Genomic DNA, 23,423 nt, shown 5'->3' on the forward strand with positions numbered 1-23,423 from the left:
TCTAATCCATCAGCATTTTATGATTAATATTAATGACTGTACCTAAAAAATGCACAAAAAAGTCTGTATTTCTAATGTTATGTTATAATGTGTGTGCTTCCAGCTGTTATTTTATTTTTGTGATAATTTGTTTTATTTATGTAAAAGTGTTAAAGAATTCTTAATATGAAAATTTGCTTCATTATGAGTTGTGGCTTGCTTTATCAAATTGATGTCTTAATGGAGAGAGTGTTTGCATGTTTGGTATATGCCAAAGCCAATGACATAAAATCCACCTTTATCCACTTCAGGGTCTTGATGTGAAAATTCATGTATTTTCAGTGTGTGCTGGTGGTGCCAGAGTGGATAACTCTGCTGCCATACAGCTTCAGGATACTGGGTTAGTCTTTGCCTAACCACTACTTGTATGGAGTTTGCATGTTCTGCTTATGTGTGCATGAATTTTCTATGCATGTTAGATTAAAGGGTGCCTCCGGTGAGTGTGTCTTGTGATGGACTGGTGTACTAACCAAGGTTTGAAGTTGCCAGGCTAGAACTGAACCCAGGACTTTTTCACATAGCCACCTTCTCAAAGAAAATATATTCGACCTGCCAGGTCATGATGCTGAAATAGATGCTCCGACATTATCAGAAGTGACTAAATGTTACATTCATTTTAAAAAAGTTATTAGCAAACTAAATAAAAAAACTGAATGGTTTCATATATTGTGAAACATATCTCTGAGTCTTTCAAAGCCTTCTCTTTTGTAACCTAGCAATTCTACTTTATAAATTATTTTCCATACGATCATTGTCATTATCATTTTCACTCCACTTACCCTGTTGTGGTAGAAAAATGTTGAGCATGGATGACAGAGCCTCCTTGTCCTCAGCACCTTCCCCAAGGAATTCCCAGAGGACTTCAGGTCATCTGAGAGATATAATCCCTCCAGGGTGTCCTGGTACAGACCTTGTTCTTCTGCCAGATGGCTATAGCTTGAATATCTCCCTTGAGAGGCAAAGGTGACATTCTCACTATTTGCTTAGATGACCTTAACTGGTTCTCCAGTTTTACTTCATGGTCCTTTCATATTCCTGAGCTCAATGTGTCATGTCAAATGAACCTAGCTAATCTGCACATAATCCTCTATTTGGCCGCTTGTAGTTGTGATGTCATTCTTTCAGTCACTATCTATTGCTTGTCACCATGTGTGAGGATGGGAATATATAGACTAAATGGGAAATCAAACATTGTCTCCAAGGATAGAACTCCTGCCTCATTGCCATTGTCTGCTACAATCAAAGCCTCATATGAACTCCTGTACTAGAAACAGCTGCTCACCCCTATGACTGAAGAGAACAAACTGTTCTTAAGTACCATGACTTCATACTGTGTTTGGAGCAGTGGAGAACACTCCATATAAAATGTGTAAAAGTACACTCATACATACTCTTAACTTGTAGACAAACTTAATCCAGTACAGAATTGCACTTGGCTGAAGGATCTTCGAACCTTTCTTAAAATAGTTCTGTAGTAATTATCCTTGTGAATATATGTGATTAATAATTGTAGGAAGTGGCATGTCAGGAGACCATATTTTCCTTCAGTTTAAAAGATTTTATCATTTGTTTTCATCTATTCAAATATAAAGTAGTAACCATGGTAATATGGATCAATGATGTTGGCCAAGGCATAACTTATTTTATGCAAAACTTGCTTTTGGAAGGTATATAATTGTTTTAATTAGTTTATAAAGAAAAAATAAAAATACCATAGCTTGACTGCAACAAAAGCTTGTCTGAGGAGTCTGACATTTATGAGATGCTAATAATCCAGCAGTCTTATCAAACATTTTTGAGATATATATTTTTGAAAGTTTAATACTTCCAAAGTGGATCCAATCCCATGTAACTATGCAGTGAGATGTTAATGTGACATCTCTAGGGAGGTGATAGTTATTGTGATTGATAGCAACAAGGGAACAGATGTTTGGGCAAAGCTATGGGTCGTTGCAAGAAAATCAGTCCTACTTATGTGTAAGTTCAAAACATTACTACTAAATCAAAGATGAGAAAACAAGTTAGAAGTCAAAAATCAATAGTCTTTAAAAAAAACATTCCAGTGCACAGAGAATTGGTTTGAAATATCCTAGACATTAGATAACAAGATTCTAAGAAGCTGACCTTTAATCCATCACACAGCTGATGTCACTCATCGTGAATTCCAGTACCTTAACCTAACAACAACAACGTGGCATTGACTATAATAAAATGTGAATATATTGAATATATACTCAAACCATGTGAGCTTCCTGGATGGAGCCTGTGTCCACTCCACACATCTTGCATTATTCTGGTCCAACTGGTCCTATATTTTCATAAATGTTTGCTCTTGCTGATCTTCTCTTTTAATATATGGAGAGTTCTAATATTTAATCAAGTGAAGATGAAAATGGACCATGGACCTTCCTGTAAAGGTTTAAGAAAGAAGAACATCTGTCTAAGGCACATTATGCTCTGATTTATCTAGAGAACATAACAATGCATAATACACATTTAGTAAGCTCTGCAGGGCAGTTTATTGCAAGCTACAATGTACTACCAAAAACTTTAGGGACGATAGAAACTCAAGAAAACAAAAATAAATAAGTAAGTAAGTAAGTAAGTAAATAAATAAATAAATGTGTAAATAATAACATAGGTATCATTAGAAGGCAAAGGTGGTATTCAATTGGAAGGACTTCAGGCACCCCTATTTAAAAACTTTAGCAGCAAAGGCTAGGACAGAAACAAGAAGAGCTCACAAGATGCAGCATATTACTGTACTACTAAAGGGCAGTATGTTCTAGTCCATCTGTTCATGGAGCAGGCTGCTTAAAGTAAAGCACCATGCTGTTATATTTATAGATGGAGGTGTAAGGATAAAGTGTTTTTATGTATAGCCCTTAACCAAAACAAGACTTGGAAAACAGTCTTTGTTCTTTTTTATTTGATTTGCTGCTATTGAGCAGCAGATTTAAAACAGACTACTCTGTGGGCTTCTTTAATTTTTGTCAGTCTCTGATGGTTACTGTTTTCAAAAACTTTTTCACTGTTGCATGTTTAAGCTTTACTGAAGTTTTATGCACTTCTTTAGCAGCAGCAAAGATGGCTCTGTTACTGTGGGAAAGGTCAGAGACATGGCCTCTTTTCGACGGCACTTCCGAATGGGCTTCATGACGATGCCAGCTTCTCAAGAGCACACACCACATCCCTGTGCAAGCAGTATGGCACCCCGCTCACAGTCTTGTCATTCTGTGGGCAGCATGGAGAATGGTGGGGAGTCACACCACCCTACCTGTGCCAGGAAGCCTCCAGCTAAGCCAAAACGTCATCCCAGCACGCGGTTGAGCACAGCAGGAGAGCTCCATGGCTCAGAGGAAGGAGGAGCTGCAGGGACTGAAAAGAAAACAGGTGATTTCCACAATTATATGCCTTGTATTATAAGAATATTCTTCCTTACTAATTTTACCAGTAGAACTGACTATGACAATAATGTCACTGCATATCACTTGGACCAGTTTCACTTTAGGCTATAATTTAATTTCTCTTGGTTGTCCAATTTCCTTAAAACCTCATTTTGTCTGTCCATTTGCCCTGCTGTGCAAGTGTGTGTGTGTGTTTGTGTGTGTGCTTTCTTATTCAGAATATTTTCCTTCCTTGTCCCTGTTGCTGCTAAGTGTCTGGGTCCGCGTTCCTTTTGGCTGTATAGCCGCCCTGTAGAAAAGCCCCAGTCCATCCCCTCTCAGAATTCCCGCTTACCTCCGTTCTTTCCCCTTTGCTTTTATTTTTCCTGTTCCCGAAAATCTTTTCAAAACAAAAGTAAAGAAATAGACAGAGCGTCACATTAACGTCTTCTCTCCTCTGCCTATTAAATAATCACTAAAATGAAATAAAAAATCAAGAAAGAAACAGAAACCACAACCTACCCTTACAGCGTCCACCGCGCTTCTGGTGTTACAGCCAAACACGAGGTGTATGCAGGTTATGAGGTGTGACGCTAATTAACACCCGTACTATAACAGATTATATTGTTTATATACTATTAACTATTTACAGGGATCAACTCTTTTGGGGAAGTTCATAACAAAAAAAAAAAAAATTATAAATAACATGTGCACTTGAGTATTTCTGAGTCAGATGGTTCCCCTGGTCACTAATTTGTGTGTTTCACTATGTCCACTATGCCTTTCCGTCTTCATGCTACCCATGTGGACTTGTACGGAGGAGACCTTACAGAACAATGCCGAAACGAAACGCAACTAAACCTGCTGCTGCAAGAGAGGACACATTACAGCGTGATCATGAAGCAAAGAGGCAAAGGCGTGACAGTCGCTCGCAAGAAACGGACACTCAGCATTCACACAGATTAGCTCAACGACGCGTCTCTGCTGCACAACGAAAGGCAACTGAAACCCCTACAGAGAGAGAAGACAGATTACGCCGTGATCGCGAAAGAAAGAGGCAAAAGCCACCCGACGAGAGGTCCTTACGATTGAGTCCTTCAACTGTGGTCATCCAACGTGCAGCGTAGCGCACGCCAAGTTGCTAGTATTCAGAATATTTTCCTTCCTTGTCCCTGTTGCTGCTAAAATAGAATCTGACTTTCCACAAATGTAAATTAGAATTAGTCAGTGAAAAAAAATGGTTAAATAGAGAAGAAACGTTTAGGATGGCATTAAATGTGAAATTGAGAAAACTTTATAAAAAATGTTATTCAGTCTGTATCATTGGCTGTGTTTAAACTAAGGACCTTTAAGAAAACATATCCTACAGTGGGATGCAAAAGTTTGGGCAACCTTGTTAATAGTCATTATTTTCCTGTATAAATCGTTGGTTGTTACAATAAAAATGTCAGTTAAATATATCATATACGAGACACACACAGTGATATTTGAGAAATGAAATGAAGTTTATTGTATTTACAGAAAGTGTGCAATAATTGTTCAAACAAAATCAGGCAGGTGCATAAATTTGGGCACCACAAAAAAGAAATGAAATCAATACTTATTAGATCCGCCTTTTGCAGAAATTACAGCCTCTAAACGCTTCCTGTAGGTTCCAATGAGAGTCTGGATTGTGGTTGATGGTATTTTGGACCATTCCTCTTTACAAAACATCTCTAGTTCATTCAGGTTTGATGGCTTCCGAGCATGGACAGCTCTCTTTAACTCACACCACAGATTTTCAATTATATTCAGGTCTGGGGACTGAGATGGCCATTCCAGAACTTTGTACTTGTTCCTCTGCATGAATGCCTTAGTGGATTTTGAGCAGTATTTCGGGTCGTTGTCTTGTTGAAAGATCCTGCCCCGGCGCAGCTTCAGCTTTTTCACTGATTCCTGGACATTGGTCTCCAGAATCTTTATGGAACCACCACCATATTTTACGGTAGGTAGCAGGTGTTTCTCTTGGAATGCTGTGTTCTTTTTCCTCCATGCACATTGCCCCTTGTTATGCCCAAATAACTCAATTTTAGTTTCATCAGTCCACAGCACCTTATTCCAAAATGAAGCTGGCTTGTCCAAATGTGCTTGAGCATACCTCAAGCGGCTCTGTTTGTGCTGTGGGCAAAGAAAAGGCTTCCTCTGCATCACTCTCGCATACAGCATCTCCTTGTGTAAAGTGTGCCGAATGGTTGAACGATGCACAGTGACTCCATCTGCTGCAAGATGATGTTGTAGGTCTTTGGTGCTGGTCTGTGGGTTGACTCTGACTGTTCTCACCATTCGTCGCTTCTGTCTATCCGAAATCTTTCTTGGTCTGCCACTTCGAGCCTTAACTTGAACTGAGCCTGTGGTCTTCCATTTCCTCAATATGTTCCTAACTGTGGAAACAGACAGCTTAAATCTCTGGGACAGCTTTCTGTATCCTTCCCCTAAACCATGATGGTGAACAATCTTTGTCTTCAGGTCATTTGATAGTTGTTTTGTGACCCCCATGTTGCTACTTTTCAGAGAAAATTAAAGGAGGAGGAAAACTTACAATTGACCTCCTTAAATACTCTTTCTCATTATAGGATTCACCTGTGTATGTAGGTCAGGGGTCACTGAGCTTACCAAGCCAATTTGAGTTCCAATAATTAGTTCTAAAAGTTTTCAAATCAATAAAATGACAACGGTGCCCAAATGTATGCACCTGCCTGATTTTGTTTGAACAATTATTGCACACTTTCTGTAAATCCAGTAAACTTCATTTCACTTCTCAAATATCACTGTGTGTGTCTCCTATATGATATATTTAACTGACATTTTTTATCGTAACAACCAACAATTTATACAGGAAAATAATGACTATTAACAAGGTTGCCCAAACTTTTGCATCCCACTGTATATAAATGGTCTGTCAACATATCATTGTGGTAGATTTATTACTATGATTACTAAAATGTCCAGCTACACTTCAGCACACTAAATAACTGTAAACCCAACCCACACCCCCACATAAATCCACTATGTCCTGGTACTAGACCAAACTGTGCTTTTTGGTTGGGCTCAGTATGTAAAGGTCATGGGTGATAATAACATAATAACATCGTAAAGTTTCATCTTTCAGCAGTTGCATAGTTTGAATATATGAAGCTGCAACCATAAAGTGAACTGAAGCACACTTAATGTTGAAAATAAATCATACCAGGTTAGGAAAATGGAGAATCATTTTTGGAAGTTAGTCTGCATACCACTTAAACACATATATTCAAAGCATATTTGATCATCAAGTAGTCTCTTTGTTTAAGTTGCCTCTTTTTAATGCCTCTCCTTTTTAAATTGCATATGTGAACCTAGAATCATATCTTTCTCCAAATATTTATAGGCTATACAATCTTAAAGCTACTCTGATTTGTTTTGATAAATTATTTTTGTCTCCCCAGTGAGGCATAGGACCTTGCTTAAAATCACTTTACTTAATAAAGCCATTAATCTAACACTAACTGGTTTATCCATAAATTGACAGAACTGCTTTACCTCCATTCATGCTCATGCTCTGCCATTGCCTGTCATATAAAAGCAGTAACCTAAAGCATCCGATTTGTGGAAACACTAGAAACTGCATGAGGCACCTTTTGTGATAACACTTTAGTATAAGTATACGTAATAAAGCATCTGTTAACAATGTATAAATGTTTTATTAACTATGTTATTAACAACAGTAAACTGTAAATGCAAATAAATAAGATGCTTAGATTGTGTACTGTTAATTTTCATTGTTTTATATCTTGTTAAAAAAATCTTTGAATATTTTTTAAAAATGTGTACTGTTGATAGTTGTTTACAAATTGATAACTAAAGTGTTATGCATTTTGTATATTGAACATAAGACATCTAGAGCAAAGACTGTAAACTGTAAACATAGAAGAGATGATAATGATATTAGCACCTAAGCCTGAATTCCACTCTAGGCTTGACAAGGAAAGTGTATCTCATACCTCCCCCGTCAAACTAGTAAATATAACATCTGTAATATGGCTGAAAGTACTCTATCTTGCTGTGTCAGAGAGAGGACATACAGCATTGTTCAATATGGCACTTAATTTTGTTTTAATTCTTATCTGTAATACTACGTGAAGGGGGTCCACTGTGTCCCATAACTGAGTTTGCCCTTATACTATAACTAGCTTATTGATATGTTGGGCCTCGCTTGAAATGATGTTACCAGCCCAGCCTACCACATCATAGAAAACTGCATCGGCCATCAAAGAGTTGTAGAAGAAGTGAAGAATATCACTACCCTCAAGAAAGGAGCGTAGTCTACTAAGAAAAAAGAACCTGCTGTGTCCTTTCTTATATAGTTCCTCTATGTTACAAGACCTTCTCCAACTGATCATTGATGTGGGTCCTCCAGTACTTTTAAGAGAGCATCACCATTATATCCACTTCTGAAAAGTGACTGGGTGTAGAGACTCTTTGATGCAGTGAAAGTAAATAACCAGTTTCTTGGTTTTGCTGATGTTACTGAAAGTTTTAGAGAACTCTACATCAAGAAAGAGCCTCCACCTAACTTTTGCACTCTGACTCACCCCCTTTATCAGTACACCCCTTAAGTGCAGAATCATCTGAGAATTTCTTCAAGAGACATGACATACTTTAGTACCTGCACTGAATTTAATCCTATCTTCGGCTTCATAGAGTTGACCTCACAGTTGACCTCACTCACTCTTCTGCTGCTTCTGTCAACACACTGCCAAAGGACAGACATATGCAGTAATATACAAATTAAATTATTTAGCCTTTGTTGCCTTTGAACTTAACACATGATCATTTGGCAATTACCAGTAGATCTGGAGCATTAAACATGGATACAACTGATTTTTTTTCTATAGGCCTTTATGATAATGAATGCAATTCAATTGCAAGGAGTGATGGAGAATATTAATATTAGACCAAAAACTTTAACAACAGAGGAACAAACTTATAAACACTTTTTCTGTCCTCCCTGGCCATTGGACCTTACTCTTATTCTATGTTAATTAGTGTTGTCTTATTCTAATCCTTACTTTGTCTTTTACAGTAATCCCTCGCTATATCGCGCTTTGACTTTCGCGGTTTCACTCCATCGCGGATTTTAAATGTAAGCACATCTAAATATATATCACAGATTTTTCGCTGGTTCGCAGATTTCTGCGGACAATGGGGCCTTTAATTTATGCTACACGCTTCCTCAGTTTGTTTGCCCTGTTGATTTCATACAAGGGACGCTATTGGCGGATGGCTTAGAAGCTACCCAATCAGAGCATGTATTACATATTAACTAAAACTCCTCAATGCTATAAGATATGCATCCCGCGCGGAGCTTGATTGTTTGCTTGTCTCTGCCTCTGTCTCACCCTCTCTAACATTCCCTATATTCCCTGACGGAGGGGCTGTGAGCAGAGGTGCTGTTTGCTTAAAAGATACTGACGCTCCTCTAAAAAAATGCCGCTTTATTGCGGTGCTTGGCATATTTAAAAGCACAAAAGCACACATATTGATTTTTTGATTGTTGCTTTAATCTCGCTCTCTCTCTCTGACGTTCTCTGCGCCTGACGGAGGAGATGTGAGCAGAGGGGCTGTTTGCACAGCGGCTGTTTGCTTAGAAGATACTGACGCTCCTCTAAAAATGCCGTGGCAAACTTAAAAGCACAAGTGTTGATTTTTTGATTGTTTGCTTTTCTTTGCGAGCTCTCTCTCTCTCTCCCTCTGAAATTATCTGCTCCTGAAGAGAAGAAGATCTATTTGCATTCTTTTAATTGTGAGAAAGAACTGTCATCTCTGTCTTGTCATGGAGGACAGTTTAAACTTTTGACTAAAGGGTGTTATTTCATGTCTAGAGGGCTCTAATAATGTTAACAGTGTGGGAGAGTTTATAAGGGCTTAAAATATATAAAAATAACTACACAAACATATGGTTTCTACTTCGCGGATTTTCGTCTATCGCGGGGGGTTCTGGAACGCAACCCCCGCGATCGAGGAGGGATTACTGTATTTCTCTTCATCATGTAAAGCACGTTGAGCTACATTATTTATATGAAAATGTGCTATATAAATAAATGTTGTTGTTGTTGATGGAATCCTTTAATTCAGTACATTATTACCATAAGAATTGGAATGTAAAGCACAATTTAGCTTGTTACTTCAAACTTCCACAACTTGCTAGATAAAAGGTTCAGGTGAATATGTAATAAGAAACTTTGATATCTTTACCAAAAGTATGGCAAAAACTCTCTTTACAGATTAAATTGTATTTAAGATTGTGCAGATATATATGGCAAATAATTTGAATTTAACACTGTTTGTGTCCTTTTTTTAGTGGTGAAGAAATCAGACACAGGTGAACAACACGGCAGGAAGATACCACCTTTGAAGCCAAAGAGAGCACCAAACACACAGCTATCAGTATCCTTTGATAACACACACCCCACACAACCACTTAATCCTACCAACTCCAGGACTATCTCACGCCAGTCTTTCTCTGCTTCACGGTATACCCCTGACAGCCAACACTCACAGTCACATGCATCCACTCCTCAGAATGCCAGAGAATTTGATGAGGAGGAGCCAGTGTATATAGAGATGGTTGGAGATGTTTTTAAGGATCCATCCCACAGCACAGCCACTCCAGACTCAGATTCTGACCAGAGTGAAGCCATTTACGAGGAAATGAAGTATCCACTTCCTGAGGATCCTGGGTGCCCTGTTGGGGAGTTCCAAAACCATGGAAGAGGAGGGGAACATATACACCATAAATCAACCAAGGTCTCCCTTATTCTCCCTCCTCCTCCACTACCTCCTCATAATTCAGCTCCCCTTGCACCTAAAGTTAAACTCAAGCGAGAAGTGGCGGTGGTGGCCCCAACTACTGCTTCAGTAAGTGCTGCTGATCAGGCATCTTTTGTGCATTCTCAGCTTTCCACGTCTTCAGCTAGCTCAGGGACCACCAGAGCTCCTACTCCATTTGTCTTTGCCAAAAACAGTTCCTGTGAGATACCAGCCCCATTTCCCAATCTCCTTCAACACAAGCCTCCCTTGTTGGCCTTTCCACAACCAGCTGCTTCATCAAGTGGCATTTCTGTCCAGAAATCCTCCAAACTAGGCACAGTATCTACTCAGACTGGACAATCTGGCCAGCCCAGCTCAAAGCTTCCTGTGCTACAGCCCAACATCCATGGCAAAGATCAGTTACAAACTGCATCACAACAGAGTAGTAATGTTTCCTCTTCTGCGGCTTCCACAGTTGGGCCCAACTCCAGCAATGCAGATGGGCAGAATCAAAACCAAAATCAGCAGAATCAAAGAGCTTCTGATATTAAGGAGCAAAATCTCTTGGTTCTGGGGCCAGCTGGTAGAGCTCGAAGCCATTCAACTCCGCTTCCTCCTCCCCAGTCATCTCAGTCATCTTATCTGCAGCACAAAGCAGACAAAGACCTTCCTGTCTCACAGAGCATGAAACTGGGATCCCATTCAGCAGTACAATCTCTGCTTCCTGTCCTGCAACAGCAGGTAACTTCTGGAAGCACAGCAAAGGATAAAAGTGTAGGCGTATCTACAAGTCAAAAGTCAAGTCAGGACAGAGAAAAAGAAAAGCAAGAGCCATCCACTGGTAATACTGCAGTCCCGTCTGGACGCTCAGCTACTCCTCTGGCACGTCCCATTTCCTATCGCAGCCCAACACCTCACAACTTAATGGATCATCCTTGTTCAATGTTATGGACATACCCTTCTGCTGGTCTTAAGAGACCTCCAGCCTATGACAGCCTACGGGGACCCACACAAGGAGGAATTCCTAAAAGCAGCTCAGCCTCTCCTGCAGCTTTACCTACACAACATAAAGGCTTGCTTGGGGCTCTCTCTACATGCACACGTCAGCAGATGCCCTCCGCCCTTCCCACAGTTCCTGCTGGCAGCACTGTGGGAGGAATTGGGGATCCTAAGGGACTTTCAAGTCCAGTTGAAGAAGGCACATACTGGCCAATGCAGAGGAAGATGTCATTTAGTAGGGGCAGCAAAGATTCCGAAAGTAAGTTGTCAAGATTGAGCAAAGACGATGATTTGTTTATATCTCTTGAGAACTGAAAAGCACCTTTTGTTGATTACATTCATTATTCAGACTAAAAAAAGTGGGAGTTCAGGGTGTAGTGTGTGCATGGGTGCAGAACTGGTTAAAACAGAGGAAGCATAGACTTATGTTACGAGGAACCTTATCAGAATTGGGTTATGGTCAGAGTAAGGAACCTTAGGGATCAGTGCTAGGGTCACTGCTGTTTTTAAAACACATTAATGATTTAGATAGGAAATTAAATAAGAAACTGGTTATATTTGCAGATAATACCAAGCTAAACAGCTTGGCAGATAATCTAAAATACATTGATTCATTACAACAACAACATTTATTTATATAGCACATTTTCATACAAACAGTAGCTCAAAGTGCTTTACATATTAAAGAATAGAAAAATTACAGAGGGACTTGGGCAGCATACATGCTTGGGCAAATTTGTGGCAGATGAAATTTATTATAAGTAAATGTAATGTATTACATGTAGGAAGTAAACATTTTAGATTTGAATACACAATGCAAGTATTGCTTATGAGAAGGATTGAGGAGTCATAGTTGACTCGACACTGTAAACTTCCAGACAGTGTTCAGAAGGCATTATGAAGGCTTACAAAATGTTACATAATATAATGCTCTGATGTGCAGAGTACAAGTCCAAGGAGGCTATGCTCCTCATCTGGAGTATTGTGCAAAGTTTTCAAGGCTACAAAACACATAGAAGTGCTTGGAAAAGTCCTGAGAAGAGTGAATAGGCTGATTCCAGGACTACAGGGGATGAATTATGAGGAAAGTTTGAAAGAGCTGAGCCTTTTCAGGTTAAGCAAAAGGAGATTAAGAGGAGGCATAATTGAAGTGTTTAAAATTAAAAGGAAATTAGTCAAGTGGATCGAGACTGTTACTTTAAAATGAGTTCAACAAGAATACAGGGATGCAGTTGAAAACTTGTTAATAGTCAGTTTCGCACAGAAATGTAAGGGAGTTTTTCTTCACACCATTCACAAATGGAATAAATTGCCTTTACGACTTTACGTAATTTTGGAGGACTCAAGTAGATAGGATTGGCAAGCTAAGTTGTGCTGAATGGCCTGTTCTTGTGAAAATGTTACTAATGTTCTAATTATGCATTAATTGTCATATTTGTCTTTTTTCAGCAAGAATTTAAACTGGTTATAATTACTGTATGTCCTAGTCAGTGTTGTAAAACCAAGGCTAGTTAAACCTTTTTGCGTTAGACTCAAGAAACTGAGACTCCAATGAATTATGTATAATGTGTGGTTATTGCTATGGCTGAATTCCAAAACTGACAAGATGAAAAAAGGTAAAATCAAGTGACATGGACGTGGATGATGTTAACTTTTTTTGAAGATTATAAGGAGTTGGAGGGCCATGATACAGAAAACCAAATGTCTTTAATGGCCTTCTTGCCATGCTCACATAGTATATTGCACACATTTCATTATCAATTTAAAATCTCTCATATATATATTTCTCTTCTGGTTCGTCCTGCTTTCTGTTCAAACCCGGTCCCTCCCACACGCAGCCCACACGACATTTCTCAATTCCTATTTGTCCTCTTCCAAAACCTTTCCAACGCTGCCTGCAGCCTCCCATACACCCCCACGCCACTTTTCTAAAGTCCTATTCCTCCTTCTGACTACCACGTTCCCCGCTCCTCTCTCATGATCCCATTGGTATCATTTCACTGCCCGATATCTACATAGACATACAACTACTAGACACCGCATGACCAGCAACATCGTATGTCAATGTTGCTGCCATATTGCGAGTGGCACTGCTGTGGAGTGAAGTAATAAATTATGTACTGCTTGGGATTGTAAAAACCGCTGTACGCTACAAACCAGATCCTGGGGGATTACATTTCATAGGTAAGGCAGAACAATTGTTTTGGTTGTATTTGGCCATTAGAAAATCCCGTTTTATAGCCTTAGCACTCAAGGTCACCTTACAATAAAATTAAACAACATTAGTAAAATTAAAACAAGAGAATGATAAATCAAAAAGCAATAATTAGCAAACAAACAAAGATAACTGGCAGTAACAGTGCAAAATTCACAATTGGTATGCCAGTTTGAAAAAATTGGTATGCCAGTTTGAAAAAATAAGTTTTGAGGGCAGTTTTAATGTGTTATTGAATCAAGCTGATGTATACAAGAGGGTAGAGATTTCCCGAGTTGAGGAGCACTATGAGAGAGCTTTAAATGTTAAGATCAGTATTTTGCATTGTATTCTGTAGTTAACAGGGAGCCAGTGATGTTGAGAGGGAATAGGTGTAATATGTTCAGTGTATTTATAACAAGTTATTATCCTGGCAGCAGAATTTTTAAGAAGTTGTAAGCGATGGATAAGTTTTTGTGGGATGCCAAATAGAATAGCATTGCAGTAATATGTGAGGTGACTAGGGCATTAACCAATACTTCAGTACTGTGCTGCTTAAGAACACGCCGACTAAAAATGTTTCGGAGATGGAAGAAGGCACTCCAAGCAATGTTACTTATATGCGAGGTATTAATACTTACTATTATTATTTAATAGTTGCCATTATTAGTGTATAAATGGATATAAGTAATCGCATGTAAACGATTTGCCAAAATTTGTTCTATGTAAACGATACTGTTTTAAACGTTATTGTTTTTTCATTGGGCAGCACGGTGGTGCAGTGGTAGCGCTGCTGCCTCGCAGTTAGGAGACCCGGGTTCACTTCCCGGGTCCTCCCTGCGTGGAGTTTGCATGTTCTCCCGTGTCTGCGTGGGTTTCCTCCGGGCGCTCCGGTTTCCTCCCACAATCCAAAGACATGCAGGTTAGGTGGATTGGTGTTTCTAAATTGGCCCTAGTGTGTGCTTGGTGTGTGGGTGTGTTTGTGTGTGTCCTGCGGTGGGTTGGCACCCTGCCCAGGATTGGTTCCTGCCTTGTGCCCTGTGTTGGCTGGGATTGGCTCCAGCAGACCCCCGTGACCCTGTGTTCGGATTCAGCGGGTTAGAAAATGGATGGATGGATGGATGTTTTTTCATTAGAAAACCCGGTTTCCACGTCTACCTGTATTAGAAAAAATGGCACTTTTGCCACTCGCAATAGGGCGGGCGCACTGGTATATCGTGTCAACTGGGCAACACAGTGAATGCGGCGTCTATCTATATATGTCTATGGATATCTAACCTGACTGCGTGACCTTTCACTTTGGCCATGTCTACGCCTGGGAGTCTTTTCCGTAGCCTACTACAGGAAGATACTCTATCGACCATTGGCATTGGTTTCTCTCCTTGCTATTTTCGTTATACTGCGACGGTTGTTTCCTAAGCCTTTGTTATAAAATGAACGACAGTATCTTCTCTGTCGATGGGTTTTTGTACAACGTCATCTGTATTCTGAAATCCGGAAACTGCCTGTTCCTATCAGTGGGGTATTTCTTGACACAAACAGTTGACGAAGGTAATTCACTCTCACTACGAAATAGGGCAGTAGATTTCGTTGCATCACATTGGGACAGATTTGGAGACATTCTTCCTGTTGTTCTTTCCAACGCAAGTCCAGTTATCACAACAAGTCAGAAGTACTATCAATACATGACAACATCTGGAATTTATGGTGGTGAAGCTGAAATTCAAGCATTTTCCAAGATTAGATCTTTTGACTCATTATCCGTCGTCTCCAGCAAATCACCTATTCACAACTGCGTCTTTCAAGAAGTATTTCTTTCTTCTTGATTTCTGAATTCCTTTCTCACTGTTTTCCATTCCTATTCTTACACTGCCGTATGCTATGGCGGGCGTCGGCTAGTGCTAATATTATTTGCTAACTTTGAAAGCAGTCCAGAATACCTATCTCTCTTGCTTCCTGTTTCTGCCTCAGCCCTGGAGATATCTGTAATACCACTGAGCTTGTGGACTTCGGCAGCAAATTTCCTGGTCTTTCATGGTGCCATTGGATATTTTACCATAGGGCATATTTCATTCTAATCTGAATTTCTTGTACCCCTCATACAGTGATTATAAAGTGGCTATGCCACCATATTACTTAATTTGGTAGAGGCATGTGTTAATGCTTTGTTCATTAAGATTCCCTATTAAAATGAACACATTGATGCACACAATATTTTAAAAGCAAAGCCTTGAAGTTAAAAACCTAGTAAAGACAAGGAGCTGAGCCTGTCTTTTGAGTAGGACATTAAACTGATGCTATGACATTCTATACTCACTAAAACTGCCACAGCAGTCTTTAATCATACTAGGGAAGTGATTTTCTGGTGTTATTGTCACAGTTCCAATATGACTGCCTAAAAAACCTTATCACCAAACAGTAAAGACTTACCTCTCTAGAGGCTCAGGCACACTCTCACAGCAGAGTTATTAGAACAATTGAGACAAGAACAGGACATTCAGTCCAACAAGCTTATCTGCCCTGTTTACCTAGATTGTCCAAAATAACTTCAAGTTGAAGTTTGAAGGTCCCTAAAGCCCTACTCTCTGTCACACTACTTGGTTTTTTATTACATATGTCTAAGGTTCTTTATGTTCAAATAAACTTCTTAACATTTGTGCCAAATTTGCCCATATCAGATTTCCAGCTATGTTCCTGTGTTCTTGTTGAAGAATTTATTTTAAAGTAACTGCTGGTATTTACTGTACCAATTTCTTTCATACTTTTAACATTTGGATCATATCAACTATTAATCTCTATTTGCTTAAACTGAAAGAGTTCAAAATTTAAATCTCTCCTCATAGCTCATACTTCTCAGTCCTGGAATAAGTTTAGTTGTTCTCCTGTGGACTTTCTTGTAATTTACAGAGCAAAACTGTACATAGACTCCTACCCCGCGTATTAGATGCAATATATAACATAACATCATATTAGCCTCTTGATTGCCTCTATATACTGTTTTAATGTAGATCTTGACAAGTCCGCTATGGCTCCTTAGTTCTCCTCATGAGGGTTACTTTCAAGTTCCAAACTTCCCATTGTATATTAAAATCTTGTAATTTTAATTCCTATTTGTAATGCATTTACTTACATTAAATTTCATCTGCCACAAATGTACCCAAGCCTGTATACAGTCTAAGTCCCCTTAGGTAATACCTGTTCCTGAGATACTTTGAGGGTAAATTTTGGTGTTATAAAAAATACAAGTTAATTGATTTAAGCAACCAACAGAGGTGCCTACAGGATATACATTTATCTTTTGGATTATTTAATTTTTTGGTTTGTTTTAATTATGATTTTTAATCTGTTTGCATCTGTACTTAGAGGTAGGTGATACAGCCTAATCTTTTAATGGCTTTGAAGTTATGGTCTGCCAGCATACCTGTGGGAATGGGTCAATTCTCAAGGTGTAATTGTATAGTTGGATGAATTATTTGTACTTACATGCACTTACACAAAGTTAGGGTTTAGATGAGAGGCCTGCTTTTGTATAGCTCAGAGGCTTTGGGGGAAAAGTTTAGGCAACAGCTATTCTAATTAAGCAATTTTTATTGTCACATTTAGAGACTATAGAAAATGCCAAAATGTGGAATGGGAGCACAGATGCTCTGGTTTGTACCGATAAGGAAGAAAAGTTAATGGGACAGTCAGGGATTCCTGTTCGGACGCACGGCCTAGATGGGACTTCTGGGAAAAGCTTGGGCAGACCAGGACTGCCAGTGCCATGCCAAACCTTCCCCGCTTGTCACCGAAATGGAGGTAAGCAAACTTTGATCTAAAGTTTATGTGACAGATTTGAAATTTAGGGCACTCAGTTCTTCTTTTACGTTTAATCTTGAAGAACAGATTTGAAGGCAGTAGAAAAGCTATTCTGTTGTCAGTTGTATGTCTTCTATGCCATTAAAATGCAAGATTCATTTTAACTTTAAGGTCCCCATAGCCACATAAAACATAATTGCAGTGATGAGACATCTGACTCTTTAGCATGAGAGTGAGTGGTGAATTTGATATAGATTTCCACAGTTTTATAAGATACAGAAAAAGAATAGAAGTTAATGAGAGTGTTGAAAATAAGAATGGACAGGTAATACAGTAGAGATGCTAAAGATGTTAACAGGATGCATTGGGGATTAGCTCAACATATGTTTGTAACAAATGATTTGTTATTGATATCCACAATCAAAAATTAATAATACAAATTTTTGTATTTCTTGCAGATATTTTAAAAACAACAGGGTCTTTCATTTATCAAAGTGCCAAAACACTATTTTAAGGTCAAAATGGGCGTGATAAACTATCATCTTGGCAAACAGATGCATTTTAAATTGAATTGCGTATAAGCCAGTCAGGATGCTGAAACAGATAATTCAGGTCAAGCATTTTAACTGGAAAGAGAAAAATATCCAGCAGCTGTGAAATGTGACAGCATTCATAGTCATTCTCCAAATGCTGCAGTCATTGCATATTGTGTAGTTTTCACGTTTATTGCTTGAATTTTATTTCAAAATATATATTTTTGAGTTATGCATCGATAATTTGTATTCCTTTCTAATACATGCATTATTCAAAAGCTGAAACTAGCCAGATAGGACTAGGTCACATAGTTCTGAATTAGGAGCCCAAACTGGTGACTTTGTTTTCCTTTTATTTATTATAAATATTCTCCAGCAGAATTGTTATCTGTGCACTGTTCTTAGAACAACTTCTATGATTAGTTTTATAATGAAATTCAAAATAGATTATTAGAAAAATAAAGCGATGTTCTAGTTACAAACGAGCACTTCAAAAATGAGTGAATATGTTTCTGTTAAAGTTATAGTTTGATTATCTGAACTTCTGAAAGTTTTACAAGCCATTGCTTTTCATAAAAAATGACTAAGGTTAGCTTTATATTTTCACTGTAGAGTTGCTAGAAGAGCTTATTACACATTGAAGAAGCGTTTTTGTTATGAAATAATAATATTAAGTCTACATCTAAGATTCCTAAGCAGCTTATTTTTTCTGTGAGGAACTCAGAAGTTGATTGTAAATAGAAATTGACGGAAAATATGTAACTATATGTATTCAACAAAACTTCTGATTACTCATAAATGAAGGGAGCATTTATATTCCTCATTGCTGTTTCTGCTTACAGAAAGTTCAATAAATGCTGGACATGAAGACTAGCAGATGCTTAAAAAAATAGCTGTATTAAAATATCTTTAAACATCCTCCCTCCCTCCAGTACACCATTATTTGTAATAATATTCATTATAGTCATTTTGTGAGGCCTTTTCTACCTATTTTGCAACATATGACAAGTGAAGCCATTCACAGGCTTCTGCAGTGAAAGTTTTTTTTTTATTGAGTCAAACTTTTATCATCTACCTTTAGTCTTAAAATCCATTTGTTTTGATATCCTTCTTTAAATTTTGTGTTTTCTGTCCAGAATTTGGGCGGCTGGGCCGCTCGGCTTCTACTTCTGGAGTGAGACAAGCTTCAACCTATGTTCAGAGGCAGTGTAGCCTCCCACGAGATGCCCTTCATCAGGTGAGTGAACATCAAAAACACACCTTATTAGAAAAAGGATTTTTTCATATCTATGATGATGTGAAAACCCTCTTGTTAGAAGGAACAAGTTGCATGCATTAATCAGAATTTCACAACAGTGTGGCAAACAGTATAATAAAAATTCATTTATCTGTGAGCTTATACTTGGTCACCCTCTTGTGTTCTGCACAGGAATTACATGTGCTACATCTTGAATCTGAATCATTTTTGTTTCAAAACTAAATCTAATGTTGCACATAAAAGACCATGAAAAAATTATACATGATATCAGAGTTTCCATTTTGAAAGTGGTAAAATTAGGGTGAGACAGCAATGGCACAGACAACATGGATGCATCAATCAGTGTCTGTAACATTTACACTTCAAACCAGGTTGTAACTCACATCATTTTAAACCATGCATTAGGATTGGTTGCTTTTTCATCAAAAATGGGATGATTAAGTTTACTGAAGCAATACGAACCTGTTGCACAGGTTCTAACTAAATACATTTTGTATTTTAAAGTAATGTCTTACCAAATATATTCACTCTGTTTGTTGCTAGTAACTGCAGATTGATTAGATATGCAATAAACTCAATGTCTGCTTGTGTACAGAAGCTATGCACTTCCTCTACATGTCACATTATTTCCTCTGTGCATTTCCTCTTTTCACATCATCACTGCCGTCTACTATTTGCCCTCCAGTCTGCCTAATGAACTTTGGAGTATGTGGCGTTGCAGCCTTAATTAAAAATGTGATATTGCCATGTTTGGTATGTTGTTTTATTTTAAAATACTTGCTTAACAAATTATAATTTCTTAATTAACAGAGTCACAGGAGAAAATAAAAAGACGTTGATTGTACCATTTACAATTTTATTTTTAATAAAATTAGAAATAAATACTAAAGGAAAAACTTAAGTGTACTAATATATACCAATCTGCAAAATACAGTACATCTTTGTGAAATATCTCAGAAAAGTCAAATGCACAATATACTGTAGAGAAACTGGCTGATTAAATTACATGTTGAATTAAATCACAAGAGGTAGTCTGTAAATTGAAATAATTTGAGAAATATCCAACATCCAAAGAAAAGCCCAGGATCAGGTTTAACAACCACTACCATATTACACACCTACTACTAAATTATTGTGTAAGAAACCCATTCATTATTGGGTAGAATTATGAAGGGCTTTTTACATCTTTGACTTCACTTCAGTCATAAACTTGTCATTTAGATGGTCACAGTGGTAACACACCATGTTGGAAAGACCAGGCCACACTATTCCTTGCAAAAGTCTAGTGATCTGTCTGAAGAATTCTCAGGTTCTCTCAGCTAAGACAGTGAAGAAATATAGTGTGTACAGTAGAGGTTCTGCTATGAGGTTCTCCAGCATTACTGAGCTTTTCACCCTAACAAAGAAAGTGAGGCTAGGAAACCTATGCAAGAATCACATTTTGACCACCCACACGCACAATCTTACTCTTTTGGTCACAACCCAGAGTTCATGACCATAGGAAAGATTGTGGCTATAACTTAATTTTAACTTGAGGGTTTACCCTTGGCTCCTGTGTTGTATTCAAAATGTTTTAGTGTGTACCAAACTACAGTTGTTGTACTAATTTGTTACTAAGGCTTATGATCACCATCTGTCCTCACATGTGAGCTGGATCTCAAGGTACTCTCCCAGTTGGAGTCGCTGGCCTCCACTAACCTGCAGACAGCATGTCACTGTTTTCTATAAGACTATAGCTGCACATCTAAAGATAGTGATTACAATCCTGACCACATAATACTCAGCTGTATATTGTTGCAGTGTGTTCTAAAGATGCAGGTCTGATTTTCACCACTTAAGCCTATGTACATGATCATTTAAATCTTAAAATCAATGTAATATTTGTTGAAAAGTCAGTACAAATTCTAAATATTACCATGATCACGATGTAATGTGTGAATAATAACAGAATGCAATTGGGTTTCATGAAAAAAAATTCATCATGCTAAAAAAAACATTCCCTTTCCATACCTACATCAGAGAGCAACATGACAAAAAGTGAAATGTAACTCCTCTTCTATATTAAAACAGAAACAAATTTCAAGCCTGGACCTGACATTCTATTTTACAATAACATCAATTGCTTAACATCTAAAGACTAAACATATTCTGTCCCTAATGTTTTTTTAGCAACAACAGTAACAGTATTTATTTATATAGCACATTTTCATACAACAATGTAGCTCAAAGTGCTTTACAAGATGACAGAAGAAAGTTACAAGAAGAGAAAAATAAAGATTAGTAAGTATATATTAAAGAATAAGTAACAACAAAACAAGGTAAGCTCAGATGGCAGTGAGAAGAGCAAAAACAAGACAAAAAAACTTCAGTTAGCCTGGAGAAAAAAAACAAATTCTGCAGGGGTTCCAAGGCCAAATGTCCACCCAGTCCCCGCTGGGCATTCTGCCTAACATACGTGTTCTTAAATCAGACTTTTTAGTTTTCATGCTTCATGTGATAGGATTTGATGAAGTTGGTGTCTTGGACAGCTGAGACATCCACCTTTATTCCTACATCTTAGGAGGCTGCATGGTACCTTGATCAGGTGGTGGTGGTGCAGATCATCACCACAGAAGAACTAGAAAGAAACACCAGAGAATAGTGGAGATTAGTAAAAATAGCAGATCCTTGAAGAAAATAATAATTCTGTGCCCATTTAGTCCATTAAGAATACAACTGAAAAGTAGCTACGAAAAGCCAAATTAAAGTAATTCGTTTTTAGAATGTTTTTAAATGTTCCACAGTATTAGCCTGACATATTTTTATTGGTAAAGTATTCCAGATTTTAGGTGCATAACAGCAAAACGCCGTCTCACCATTTCTTTTAAGCTTGGCTCTTGGAATTATATTCACACCTCCATTCGAAGAGCTAAAGTTACGACTTGGAGTGTAGGGGGACAGGCATTCCAAAATATCAGACAGGGTAGATTATTAATTCTTTATAAACTATTAGTGGTGTTTTAAAGTCAATTCTGATCCTGAAACTGGTGAGATGTGCTCAAATTTTCTCTTTCTAGTTAAGATTCTGGCTTCTGCAATCTTCACTAATTCCAAATGATTGATGTCTTTCTTAGGTAGTCCTGTTAGAAGGGAATACATTTTTGAGCGTCTTATAAAGTTATAAGAGGTCAACATTTGCTATATTCCTTAAGTTAAAGAATGCATTCCTAGTAATCTGGTTAATGTGAGATTTAAAGTTTAGGTCAGAATCGATGATTACCCCTAAATTCTTTACTTCCTCTTTAATGTTTAAACCTAAGGGCTCAAGTTTATTTTTGATAATCTCACTATATCCATGTTTGCCAATAATTAAGGTTTCTTTTTTGTCCTTATTTAGTTTGAGAAAGTTGCTACCCATTCGTTCAGGAATACTGCTTAGAAATTAGATCGGAGAGCCAAGAGTCTCAGGGTCATCAGGAGCTATAGATAAATACAGCTGTGACTCGTTTGCATAGCTGTGGTGGCTAACCTTGTGTTTTGAGAATATCTGATCTAATGGAAGCATGTAGATTTTCAATATTATTGATCCAAAATGATGGCATTAAACAAGCTATATTTCTAAACAATAAAAAAAAGGTATGTTTTGGTGTTATTACTAAGTGCCCTAAAAGAGATAGCACAACAAATTTCCCAAACTTTGTCATTCAATGAAAAAGATATCTAATGGTTTATCACATCAATAATAGTAAAATACTTATGAAATCAGCATTATCTGACCTTATTTGACTCATTATTTTACCAGAGCTTATTTCTGTACAGAGTTCTAAATCCTGCTTGGAATATTTGGAATATTTAGAAAGGTCATTTGAGGACAAATAATTCTGAATGTGATTAAATACCAAGTGCTCCAATATTTCTGATAGGAAACACCCAAGAAAGAGACAAAGTGAATGAGAATCTGAAGGAGTAAAACATAAAAACCAAAGAGTCAGAGCCTCAGGACATGCCATATTATAATGCTGTTTCTATGGGGCAGATTGAAAAGCTTTATATATTGTCATATTTTTTTTCTTGAAATACTTTGGCACCAAAGGGCAGAGCAATGCAAAATAAAACAAAAGATCATACAAACAATTTGCATATACTGTGGAGGGCAGTACACTGAAATCCATAATATAAATCTAAAAGAAGAATTTAGTTTCAACAATACAATTTTAAGTGTAGCCATATTTGGAAACTTACTACCATTTTTGGAAACTGTTGCCATTTATTTGTGAAATAGAACCGTTTCTTTGTGATGAACTTTGATAATTATTGATTAATCATTTGACACTCAAGAGGACAATATCTGCTGAAAGGAAAGATGCAAATAAATGTTCTCAAAGTCATCAAAGACATCTGGATCCACA

General features: G+C 37.8%; 1 protein-coding gene across 1 annotated transcript in view; it reads left to right on the forward strand.

Annotated features, from left to right (window-relative positions):
* The window catches only part of LOC120525117 (neuronal tyrosine-phosphorylated phosphoinositide-3-kinase adapter 1), a 249,298-nt gene that overhangs the window by 209,277 nt on the left and 16,598 nt on the right, over positions 1-23,423 (forward strand). The window contains exons 3-6 of the mRNA XM_039747142.1: positions 3,116-3,432; positions 9,805-11,511; positions 17,050-17,244; positions 18,914-19,014. Coding sequence (XP_039603076.1) covers positions 3,116-3,432; positions 9,805-11,511; positions 17,050-17,244; positions 18,914-19,014 — 2,320 coding nt within the window. The remainder of the gene's footprint in view (positions 1-3,115; positions 3,433-9,804; positions 11,512-17,049; positions 17,245-18,913; positions 19,015-23,423) is intronic.

This window comes from Polypterus senegalus, chromosome 3 (assembly GCF_016835505.1).
Source record: "Polypterus senegalus isolate Bchr_013 chromosome 3, ASM1683550v1, whole genome shotgun sequence".
In the NCBI taxonomy this organism is placed as follows: domain Eukaryota; kingdom Metazoa; phylum Chordata; class Cladistia; order Polypteriformes; family Polypteridae; genus Polypterus; species Polypterus senegalus.